Raw genomic sequence first — 12,582 nt, 5'->3', positions numbered from 1 at the left:
TTGTGTGATTCATTTGAATACTCTCCTCCCATAAATTTTGCGTCTGAAAGGGAAACTCCTACAAATGCATATTCAATAAGGTCAGACGCAAAAATAACTGCGTCCACGTCTTTTCAGCGCTAATTCTTCACTGTGCGTCTTTAGTAAAACCTGACAGTACTATTTTAACGCCAAAAGACTGTTTTGGCACAAGCTGTTAGTAAAACATAGTATAGTAATGCTATATGTAACCCTGGACCACAAAACCAGTCATAAGGGTCAAATTTTGAAATTGAGATTTATACATTTGTTAGGATTGGAGAATATTTGGCTGAGATACAACTATTTGAAAATCTGGAATCTGAGGGAGCAAAAAAATCTAAATATTGAGAAATTTGCCTTTAAAGTTGTCCAAATTAAATTCTTAGCAATGCATATTACTAATCAAAAATTTAGTTTTGATATATTTACGGTAGGAAATTTACAAAATACCTTCATGAAACATGATCTTTACTTAATATCCTAATGATTTTTGGTATAAAATCATTTTGACCCGTATTGTTGGCTATTGCTACAAATATACCTGTGCTACTTACGACTGGTTTTGTGCTCCAGGGTCACACATAAAGCATTTTTATGACTTTTAACCACATTTTTGTGAATTCCCTAGATATTTCTAGGTTGTCCATGACTGTGGGAAGCCAGAAACCGTAAACTAATCCAAATATTGCCACATTAAAATGACACCTCATTCCGTTTCCTCTGAGTCTGACCATGTTTTTAGTACTGCCCTGAATAAGATGACAGATGTTTACATGTAGTCCACAAGTCTAAATAATAGCTGAAATTACAGAAGGTGATGTAGTTGATACTGTTTTGTTACCAGCATGAACTGTTTTCATATGATTTCTTAATTAACAAAAGTCTACACAGTACACACCATAACATATAGCAAAGCAAAAAATATATATATATATTTATTATAACTTTGGAAGAGTGTGAAAAATAGAACATCACATTGACATAAATATTCAGACCCTTAACACAGTACTTAGTTTTTGTTCATGGTTTGCACAAGCTTTTATAAAGGACCGTGTTTGGAAGTAACAGATACTTGTTATTTTGTCAGGTGGGAAAATTGTAAAACTGTTTTATGTTTGATTATTTGTTTGTTGTTTAGAAAATATTTAGCCTTTGAAATTTATATGAAACATATTTAATATTCAAGCAGTCATTAACACATAAACGACATTCTGAAGGATCTTTTGAATTGCAGTGAATGCTTTTTGTCATTTAGCTCTTACAGTAAGATGAACCTCTGCCTGTTTGGTTTTTTTTCTATAGGCCTGTCAATATTACAACTCCCAGCTGCATGTGATCCAGTATAAATATGAAGAGTATGCAGGGGACTACCGCACACTGCCCAGGTACAACGCCTTTCACTGTTTCACAGATGAGGATTTTAATATGATTAACAGTTTAGAAAAATGTAGATTTAAAAACTAAATTTAGCAAAGTAATCCAAATATAATCAAATGTAATCAGTTACATTATTTGAATAAAGTAATTGAAATAGGTGCAATACTTATTAGATTTTAAGTAGGGCAACTTGTAATCTGTAACCTTATGTTACCTTTCCAACACTGCCAGTAACTTCATATTAGGTCAAGTTTATTAACAAAATAATTTGGAAAATGCTACACAGTTAAAAACTGTATTGCATGACAGAAACGGTCATTGCTAGAAATGACGTCACCATCACTTTGCAACATATTAAATTATTTTACACAATTATTTAACAACAGTGCTTAATCTGTATAATTATATTATTATTTCTTACGGAGAGCCATATTTGTGATGTTTTTTTTTTAGTGTGTATTGATAGATCGGTCGTCAGGTTTAATGCACTAACACTGCTGTAGTTTATAACAACACTTTCCAACAGCAAAAAGTTACTTTTTAGTGACACGAAAACAAATCAGAATGATATCTTAGTTTTACCTGCGATATATTAGCTGTGATTGCATTTGTATATGTACAGATGTGCAGTCTAACAGTAACAACAACAGCAGCCATGAGAGACATGCAGGGACAGCATCACTGGAGCAGCTCAGGCACATTGTTACAGATGCAAGTCGACAGAACTGTATTTGAGCTGGATAAACGGCCACACTGTCTCTGGCACACAGGACAGACACAAAGAGCTCTGCTTTACAAGAGCACTGAGGCAGGCAGCAGAAAGGACACCTGTGTGTGGGTCCTGTCAGAATAAAACTCACTGAAAAGAGTGAAAACACATGATGTGGAAAATACGACTTCTTTGAATAGGAGAGCAGGATTTATTGGCACGCTGATGCTTGGGGGGCTTTTTCTACTTTCTTGCTTTTTTGAAGTGTTTTAGACTGGCTTGTCTGTAATGTATTCAAAACGGCCTTGTTACTGACTCTTTTGTTTTTGTGGATGAATGGAAGTAGTGATTCATTAAACGTCTCCTTTGAAATATAATACTATTCAAAAGAGATATGATATATATGATATGATATACTGTATATATATATGTATGCCTTCCTGAAAATGTTAGAAGGTGACAATATTGTCACAAACTGTTGTACAAGTAATTTTCTTTGCTATTAATAAGCGGATGACACTGATTTTTTCTCTCTCTCTCTGCCTGATAGGAAGCTGTATAAATCAGAGAAGTTGCCCTCGCACTCCTTTGAGATCGACCATGAAGATGTGGACAAAGATGAGGTCAGTACGACGCTTCAAGCTGAATTTACAGAAAGATTCATATGGCTTTCTGTCCATAATTATTATGTAAATGTGAAAGTAAAGTGAACCTGGAGTGTGTTCAATTCCCAAATGCACTTTATCATTTTTTTTATAATTTGTTCTAACATTTTTTTTTTTTTTGTGTAGGACACAACTTCTCTGTCCTCATCTAAAGGTGGAGGAGGTGGAGCAGGTAGTGGAGGCGCAGGGGGAATCGGGGTTTTTAAGTCCGGCTGGCTCTATAAAGGCAACTTTAACAGCACGGTCAACAATAGTATCACTGTCCGGGTAAGAGTGCACGTCTTTCACACACCGTCTCACATGTCTGCATTTAACAGGTGCCATTATGGCCATTATTAAACATCTCATCAAATTTTACATTTGGGGCCAGCTTTACTAAACAGGGCAAATTAGCACGAGAGCGCAATTCCAAAACAGCTCCGATGGGCATGGCAATTTCTGCAGGTGATTTACTAACAACGTGCAAATTAAATGATGCCATTTTCACGCGCAAAATAGTTTAAGACATGCATTTTTTGGGCGTTAAATAATGGCGCAAATGCCAGTAATTTGACGAGCGCAAATGTTAGTAAATCTCGTTGTGTGATTCATTTGAATACTCTCCTCCCAGAAAGTTTGCGTCTGAAAGGGAAACTCCTGGAAATGCATATTCAATAAGGTCAGGCGCAAAAATGTGTCCACGTCTTTTCAGTGCTAATTCTTCACTGTGCATCTTTAATAAAAACTGACAGTACTATTTTAACGCCAAAAGACGGTTTGCGCTGGCGCAAGCTGTTAGTAAAACTGGCCCATAATGTGCTAACACACTGACTAGTAATTTGTGAATGTGTGATCATTTTGTCTATATCAAAAAAAAATAAAAAACTAGATTAGGGGTTCACGTAAAAGAATGTTTTATCCAAAAATGAAAATTTGCTGAAAATGTGTTCTCCCTCAGGCCATCCAAGATGTAGATGAGTTTGTTTCTTCATCAGATTTGGAGAAAAGTTCAAATTCTGTATTATCAGAAAAACTACATGAGTGAAAAGTACTGCTGATTGCCTGTTGCTTGTTTTTGACTTTCTTGACGCTTGTGCTTTTCCAGTCCTTCAAGCGAAGGTATTTTCAGCTGACTCAGCTAACTGACAACTCTTACATCATGAACTTCTATAAAGATGAGAAAATATCAAAGGAACCTAAAGGCTGTATATTTCTGGACTCGTGCACCGGGGTGGTTCAGGTTGGTAAATATATGTTTTTAAAGCAGTTCAGCAAACATTAATAAAGAGGTGACCAGTGACTGATATTAGTTATGGTTTCTGGGTTCACACAGAATAACCGCCTGAGGAAACACGCCTTTGAGTTGAAAATGAACGAAGTGACATATTTTGTCCTGGCTGCCGAGAACGAGCAAGACATGGATGATTGGATCAACACTCTCACACGCATCCTGCAGATCAGCCCTTCGGACGGCCCGGCTCTGGATCGCAAGAGCATGGACCTGAGCGACAGCAAACAAGGTGAGTGCTTACAGAGCATGAAGAACAAAAGCAATGATGTGCATTATTTTGTATGTGCGACAATGTTGTGTTTGCAAGAAAGGATAGTGACGATTAAAAGTGGTCTAACGCTGATTCACACATGATCTGTTTGCAGTACGTATGCATTATGGATTTTTTTTTCATGCATACAGATGTGACGCAGAAAATGCATTGCAGGGTCAGTGCAACGATAATTTCTGCTGTTCTGCACGTATTTAATTAAAGTGAGCGCATTGTTCATGCTCAAAATGAACATGAATTGACATGAAAATGTAGTCATTTTTCCATAAATGCATATAGTCATTCGCAGTCATCCTATTACTTTAAGCCCATGATAAAGTAAAAAAAAAAAACTAAAATGCTTACCAAGGAGCAAGAATAACTAGTGTGGTCAAAATGATAAAGTAATTGTTTTTTGTGAAATGCACCACACAAGATGTGATATCGTGTGAAGGTCTATGCAAACAGCTGGTGGTCAGAGAACAACACCTTTTCACAAACTAGGAGCAGCGATGCTCAGACTCTCATGTGAAAGCACAGTGAGCTTCTGTACCGCATATGTGCTGCAAAACATACTGCACACGTGCTGCTATCGGATCATGTGTGAAACAGGCATAATATTGTGACAGGTGCTATTTTCTCCAGCCGTAGCACAAGGATTTGGGAAAGCAACTTAAGATCTATGTCCAACAAGGAAATTGACCTACAAGATCCACAGTTCTCTGGGTCTTTCAAAACAAGAGCTTTCCCCAAAAAACTGAGGCCACATATTTTAAGGATTTTAATTTAAAGATGATGGTGTGATTCTATAATCAAACAGAAAATCTCCAAATAATTCTTTATTACTTTCAATGACAAGTTACTTTAAAAATGCATAGGAAATTCATTCATTCATTTATTGTATATTGTTTCTCCTGAGACCTGTTTGAACCACCAAATTAAATTTAGTAAGATATATTTGATAGGATGTTGATATTGATGCATATTAATCAAACTGTAAAATGATTAAGTGTTCATAAGGTCTACATTGTCTGCTAAGGAACTGAACAGGCTCTTAATAGGCTCTACTAGTGATCTCACGAATCCTTCAGATAGGTCAGCTGATAATCTGCCTAATTTACATCATTTTCGTTTAGATCCCTCTCATGCTTATCTGGTGCCCTGAGCTAAAAGGATGAAGGATCATCTGACACAGAAACTCACATGAAGTGTGATCAAAATCCACTATAAAATTAGTGGAATGTGTGACGGCCACTATATGTTTGCATTGTGCATTTGTTTTTTGCATTTTCAGCTAAAATGCTTCTTTGTTGTTGTTCAGAGATCATTGATGCGTCATTGAATCATGTCCCTGTTCAAGAAAATGAGGAAATAACTGAAAACGGAATCCACCCTGAGCTGGCCAAGGTAATTCATGCTCTGCAATTCTGTCTTCTTACATCCTAGAGACACAATCATCACATCCTCTTTCTGAAAAAAAAGGACATGGGCCTTGATTCACTCACCTTTTAAGTCAGAGGGCTAAAATCAGGCTAGAAAAAGGAAAAATCCTGCTAACATTATCAAAATAAACAATTTGCTATTTGCTACAAAAATTTGCTATAATTTGGTTTATAATATATTTTCTACTAATATATCTTTGGCCCTTTTTTGTATATTTTTGAAAATATATTTTAAATGTTTAAATATATATTTTTAAAAGTATTAAAAAATATATTTTGACCTCTGTATATTTCAGTCCAAGAAAATGCATTCATGTATTTGATTAATCATTATTAATCTACTCTTGATCTCTAGTAGGCCATCAACATTTGTATTTAGCTTAAATAAAGGCAACTGAAATGTATTTACAAATATAATTTGGTATATGAAGGTTGAAACTAAATATATTTTCAATGTCAAAAATGTATTTCATTGAGCTTTATCATTTGCAACATATATTTAGCATATAATTGAAATACGTATATTAGTGCTGTCAAACATTTAATCACGATTAATCACATCCAAAATAAAAGTTTTTGTTCACAGTATATGTGTGTGTTCGGTGTATATTTATTATGTATATATACAGGTGCATCTCAATAAATGATAATGTCGTGGAAAAGTTCATTTATTTCAGTAATTCAACTCAAATTGTGAAACTCGTGTATTAAATAAATTCAATGCACACAGTGTTGTCAATGTTCGTCTTCTGGATCATTGCCAAGTCAGCTGTCTTCTCCATTATTGTAGTTTCAAAGAACGAGAGCTAGCCGGAATTTATACTGTAGGGATGGTCATGTATTGAAACTCAAATGTAAATATTCTAATATTTTGAGATACTGATTTTTGACTTTCATGAGCTGTAAGCTCTAATCATCAAAATTAAAACTAAAAAAACTTTTGAAATGTTTTACTTTACATGCAATGAACCTAAAATATATGAAAGTTTCACTTTTTGAAATAACTTACAAGAAAAATGTAACTTTTTCACGACATTCTAATTTATTGAGATGCACCTGTAAATACAAACACAAGCATGGATATACAGTATTTAAGACAAATATGTAATGTTTATATATTAAATATATTTATATATAATTTATATGAATATAAATATATACATGTAAATACATGTAAATACTTCAAAATATATACTGTATGTGTGTGTCTTTATATACACATAATAAATATACACAGTACACACACATATATTGAGTAAACAAAAACATATATATATGAAGAGTTTATTTGCAAAAACAGATAACTCTGTTTTTTAACATTTTCAAAAATCATGTTTTTTATTATGCTATCATGTTTTTATTGTGTTTTATTGTGTTAGTTAGCTAGTATTTTTCAAAATAACCCAACTGCTGTTTGATTGAAATTAATTGGAATGCACAATGAAAAAACTTGATTTTTGAAAATTGTTAAAAACTGAATTATCTGTTTTTTATTATTATTAACCTTTGTAAAAATGCTAAGATTATCAAGTACTTGTGCCTGAGCTTTTGATAAAACCATAAACTTTGTTTTCTGTGAATTTAAAATTAATTTTAAACTAACCAGAGCATCTTCCAGTGACTGAAATGCAATCTGAAGCTCTTTCACCGCCTGTGTTATAGATGGAGCAAGTGTATAAATAATAGTATCATCAGCATAAAAGTTTTTTTTTTTTTTGCTTGAATGTCCTTGCCCAAATCATTTATATAACTAGAAAACAAAATAGGTCCCAAAATGGAACCCTGGGGGACCCCTTTAGATATATCAAGAAAATCAGATTTGAGTCCGATCTACCAAATAATTTCTAAACCATTTCAATGTCCCTGGTCCAAAACCAGCACTGCTAAGTTTGTTTAGCAGTAATTCATGAATCACTGAATCGAAGTCATTAATACTGATACTGTGATTTAACACTGATACTGTGATGTTTCAGTATATTTCAGAGACAGAGGAATCAGCGAGAGCTGCCAGAAGAGAGGAAAGACTGAACCTGTTCTCTCTGGATCCTGATATTCCTGTACGTCTTCCTGTTTCATGAACAGTTTGTATTGTGTAAGGGGGTTTTGTGCAGGGAATTCACCGTGGTTGTTATTTTGGTGTGTGAGAAACACATGTTTTGTGTTGAAGGTTTTAAGGAGTCCCAGGATGGAGTTTGGAGAGTCTGCTTCTGTCCAGCCGTTCGATGAGAAGCTGGGGAAGAGACTGATGATCTCCTGCCGCTCACTCAACCTCACGCTGCAGGGCTGCATCAACGAGGCCGACACCGAGCCAGTGACTAATGTACGATCTCATGTCTTTATCATAACAGAAAACGCAATTTCTTATGAAGTCCTTTATTCACATACAGATAAAAATGTAATTTGCAGTTGAGTGCATTTGTTTACATACCCCTTGCTGAATCTTTATCATTCAAAAGAACAGATTTCATTAAAAAAATATATTTTGGTTTTAATTTAGGACACTACAAAAATTATGTTCTTTCTTAGCATTTGTTGTTGTTGTTTTTCTGTTAAATATCTAAACATTCTTAAATCATGATGTTACTTGACATTATTATGACATTTACTTGAGAAGCAAAATTGCTTAAGAAATTTGATCTTTTTTTCAAAAACATAATTGAAAATTAAGTGAGTTCATGCTTAAAAAAAAGAAAAAGTTTTTTTTTTTTTTTCACTGTGGATAGAAGCTTTTTTATTGCTTAAGCATAAACTCACTTAATTTTTTATTGAAAAACAAGACTTAATATCTTAAGTCGTTTTGCTTCTCATGAGAATGTATTTTGATTTGTACAGGAAAAGATAAATACAAAATTAGAAAATGTTTTGCAGTGTACTACTCTCATTTAAATTATTTCATAAAATGTATATTTCATTTTCATATACACTCACCTAAAGGATTATTAGGAACACCATACTAATACTGTGTTTGACCCCCTTTCGCCTTCAGAACTGCCTTAATTCTACGTGGCATTGATTCAACAAGGTTGAATTCTTTAGAAATGTTGGCCCATATTGATAGGATAGCATCTTGCAGTTGATGGAGATTTGTGGGATGCACATCCAGGGCACGAAGCTCCCGTTCCACCACATCCCAAAGATGCTCTATTGGGTTGAGATCTGGTGACTGGGGGCCATTTTAGTACAGTGAACTCATTGTCATGTTCAAGAAACCAATTTGAAATGATTCGAGCTTTGTGACATGGTGCATTATCCTGCTGGAAGTAGCCATCAGAGGATGGGTACATGGTGGTCATAAAGGGATGGACATGGTCAGAAACAATGCTCAGGTAGGCCGTGGCATTTAAACGATGCCCAATTGGCACTAAGGGGCCTAAAGTGTGCCAAGAAAACATCCCCCACACCATTACACCACCACCACCAGCCTGCACAGTGGTAACAAGGCATGATGGATCCATGTTCTCATTCTGTTTACGCCAAATTCTGACTCTACCATCTGAATGTCTCAACAGAAATCGAGACTCATCAGACCAGGCAACATTTTTCCAGTCTTCAACCGTCCAATTTTGGTGAGCTCGTGCAAATTGTAGCCTCTTTTTCCTGTTTGTAGTGGAGATGAGTGGTACCCGGTGGGGTCTTCTGCTGTTGTAGCCCATCCGCCTCAAGGCTGTGCTTGTTGTGGCTTCACAAATGCTTTGCTGCATACCTCGGTTGTAACGAGTGGTTATTTCAGTCAAAGTTGCTCTTCTATCAGCTTGAATCAGTCGGCCCATTCTCCTCTGACCTCTAGCATCAACAAGGCATTTTCGCCCACAGGACTGCCGCATACTGGATGTTTTTCCCTTTTCACACCATTCTTTGTAAACCCTAGAAATGGTTGTGCGTGAAAATCCCAGTAACTGAGCAGATTGTGAAATACTCAGACCGGCCCGTCTGGCACCAACAACCATGCCACGCTCAAAATTGCTTAAATCACCTTTCTTTCCCATTCTGACATTCAGTTTGGAGTTCAGGAGATTGTCTTGACCAGGACCACACCCCTAAATGCATTGAAGCAACTGCCATGTGATTGGTTGATTAGATAATTGCATTAATGAGAAATTGAACAGGTGTTCCTAATAATCCTTTAGGTGAGTGTGTATATATATATATATATATATATATATATATACAGTATATGGTTGTTTGATTGTTGTTCTGGTCTCATCAATGCCTACACAAGTTGAGATCCTGCTTTTCTCATCTAAAGCAATTGAGGGACTCAACTTTTACAACACGTTCATTCATTTTTGCTCAAGAAGGATACAAGAGGATGCAAACTTTTTTAAACAAAGATCAGAATAAATTATTATTATTATTCTGTCTTGTGGGAAATACTTAAATATCTTATATAGAGGGATATATGTATGTACGTTATAATAAATTTAGCAAAAGGCTTTATAAACTTAGGAGACAAATAGGGTGTGCAAACATATACCCTCTGCTGAAAATAGTGTATTATTTCATCTGCTGATTAAAAATTTTAATCTGCTTATATGTGTCCCTGGAGCACAAAAGCAGTCATAAGTAGCACGGGTATATTTGTAGCAGTAGCCAACAATACATTGTATGGGTCAAAATTATGGATTTTTCTTTTATGCCAAAAATCATTAGGATAAAGTAAAGATCATGTTCCATGAAGATATTTTGTAAATTTCCTACCATAAATGATTAAAAACATAATTTTTGGTTGGTAATGTGCATTGCTAAGAACTTCATTTGGACAACTTTAAAGGAGATTTTCTCAATATTTTATTCAGCTTTCAGATGATGCATAAATCTCAATTTAAAAAAATTGACCCTTATGACTGGTTTTGTGGTCCAGGGTCACATATGTATGCTGAATGACTGCTTTCTCTCCTCAGATTGAGCCTTTCTTCGTGTCGGTTTCTCTGCTGGACATACGTGAGGGCAGGAAGGTTTCCGCTGACTTCCATGTGGAATTGAACCACGAGGTTGTGCGGCAGATGCTCAGTAGCCCTGCTGGTGCAGGAGATCAAGGGTCAGACGGTGCTCCGCAGGAAAATGGCCTGAGCTCGCCTGCGGAGAAGAAGACAGAGGACTGCCAGCTGAGCTCGGAGCTGGAGAACTGGCTGCGCTTCCCCAAACAGGTAACAGCGCAGGAGCCCTTGGATACGGAGCTGAATCTTCACAGAGGATAGATCTGTGTTCATGTGTTTATGTGCTTGATCACTCCTGCAGGCCATTTTTTCCATTACGAACCCACATACAGACATCGTGATGGTGGCACGGGTGGAGAAAGTGTTGATGGGAAATATTTCCAGTGGTACAGAACCCTACATTAAAAACACAGATTCCAGCAAGGTATGTCATTTAAATGAATTTGCATCATAATTTGCTTTGAATAAAAGTGTCTGCTAAATGCATAATGGTAAAGTAATGTGTATATATATATATTTATATACTATATGGACAAAAGTATCGGGACATCTGACCATTACACCAGTGGCATTGCTTAAGAGCTAAGAGGGAATGTTCTCACAACTTTCACTAATGATTTTTAAAAGGTATATAAATGTTAGGTTCTTAAATGTTGTTAAAGTACTGTTTATGGAACTTTCTTTGAATGTCCACATGCCGTTATTTTTACTTAATAAATGTCCTCAAAATGTTAAGAGATCAACATTGTCAGAACGTACTTAAGCTGCTATTTGTACTTAATGAATGTTCTTAATGTTGGGAGAAATAATTTTTAGAATATTAAAAGTAAAGTATTTTGGGTAAAAATAAAATGACCAGAACATTGTTTTAGTAACCTTTAAATAATGCTCTAATCATGACAAGAAAACTGTTTAAAATATTTTAAAACAATGTTTCCACAATGTTTTTGTAACCTAAATTTATTACCTGGGATAACAGATTTCACTTCTGGGAAGGCTTTCCACAAAATTCTGGAGCGTTTCTGTGGGGATTTCTATCCATTTGTCCAGTAGAGTATTTGTGATATCAGGCGCTGATGTTGGATGATCTCCAGTCCAGTTCATCTCAAAGGGTTTTGATGGAGTTGAGATCATGGCTCTGTGTGGCCAGTCAAGCTCTTCCACACCAGACTCACCCAGTCATGTTTATATGGCCTCTGCTTTGTGCATTTGTTTGCAAATGATCCTTGGTTGTCTAAATGTGACTAATGCAATGGTATTTAGACATATTTATATGTGGCATAAGGATAAATACACAGAATATTGATTTAAGCACTAATGTGATCTAAGATATGTAGTAAGTGGAGATTTATTTTGTTCCCTCAGATACATTGAAATCCAATTTCTCTTCTCGTTCCAGACTGTCCAAAAGATGTTGAAATCCAATAAGCAATTCTGTAGCAAACTTGGAAAGTACCGCATGCCTTTTGCCTGGTCTGTAAGGTAAGGGAATCCAAATCTCTGTTGCTTCAGCTTTGCCAGAACAAATGCTCAACAAAAAAGGTTCTTGCACGATTAACAGTTTATTTAAAGTCAATCACACATGTCTTCCATCTGTGCATTCCAGGTCAGTATTTAAGGACAACCATGGCACAGTGGACAGGGAAAGCCGCTTCTCTCCGCTCTTCAAACAGGAGAGCAACAAGATCTCCACAGAAGACCTCATCAAGCTCATCACAGAATACAGGAGGTACAGACTCGGCAATCACACTCACAAATCACACAGCATCATAACTAAGTGACCTCAGTAAAATAAAGTGTTTTTTTTACAGGGCAGAGAAGGCCAGCAAACTCCAGATCATCCCTGGAAACCTTGAAATAAACGTGGACTGTGTTCCCATGGAATGTCCCAGTATGTCCAACTAATACCGC

General features: G+C 35.8%; 1 protein-coding gene across 3 annotated transcripts in view; it reads left to right on the top strand.

Moving 5' to 3' along the window:
* dock10 (dedicator of cytokinesis 10) overlaps positions 1 to 12,582 on the top strand; it is a 106,067-nt gene that overhangs the window by 54,484 nt on the left and 39,001 nt on the right. For all 3 annotated transcript variants that reach the window (XM_079386963.1, XM_079386962.1, XM_079386964.1), the window contains exons 4-16: positions 1,324 to 1,406; positions 2,658 to 2,730; positions 2,899 to 3,039; positions 3,857 to 3,991; positions 4,085 to 4,271; positions 5,614 to 5,699; positions 7,708 to 7,791; positions 7,902 to 8,054; positions 10,636 to 10,881; positions 10,973 to 11,095; positions 12,071 to 12,153; positions 12,278 to 12,400; positions 12,483 to 12,562. In XM_079386963.1, the coding sequence (XP_079243089.1) occupies positions 1,324 to 1,406; positions 2,658 to 2,730; positions 2,899 to 3,039; positions 3,857 to 3,991; positions 4,085 to 4,271; positions 5,614 to 5,699; positions 7,708 to 7,791; positions 7,902 to 8,054; positions 10,636 to 10,881; positions 10,973 to 11,095; positions 12,071 to 12,153; positions 12,278 to 12,400; positions 12,483 to 12,562 (1,597 nt within the window). The remainder of the gene's footprint in view (positions 1 to 1,323; positions 1,407 to 2,657; positions 2,731 to 2,898; positions 3,040 to 3,856; positions 3,992 to 4,084; positions 4,272 to 5,613; positions 5,700 to 7,707; positions 7,792 to 7,901; positions 8,055 to 10,635; positions 10,882 to 10,972; positions 11,096 to 12,070; positions 12,154 to 12,277; positions 12,401 to 12,482; positions 12,563 to 12,582) is intronic.

This window comes from Barbus barbus (assembly GCF_936440315.1).
Source record: "Barbus barbus genome assembly, chromosome: 31".
Taxonomy (NCBI): Eukaryota; Metazoa; Chordata; class Actinopteri; order Cypriniformes; family Cyprinidae; genus Barbus; species Barbus barbus.
Note: the sequence above shows the minus strand (reverse complement) of the source record. Positions and strands in the feature narration are given on the sequence as shown.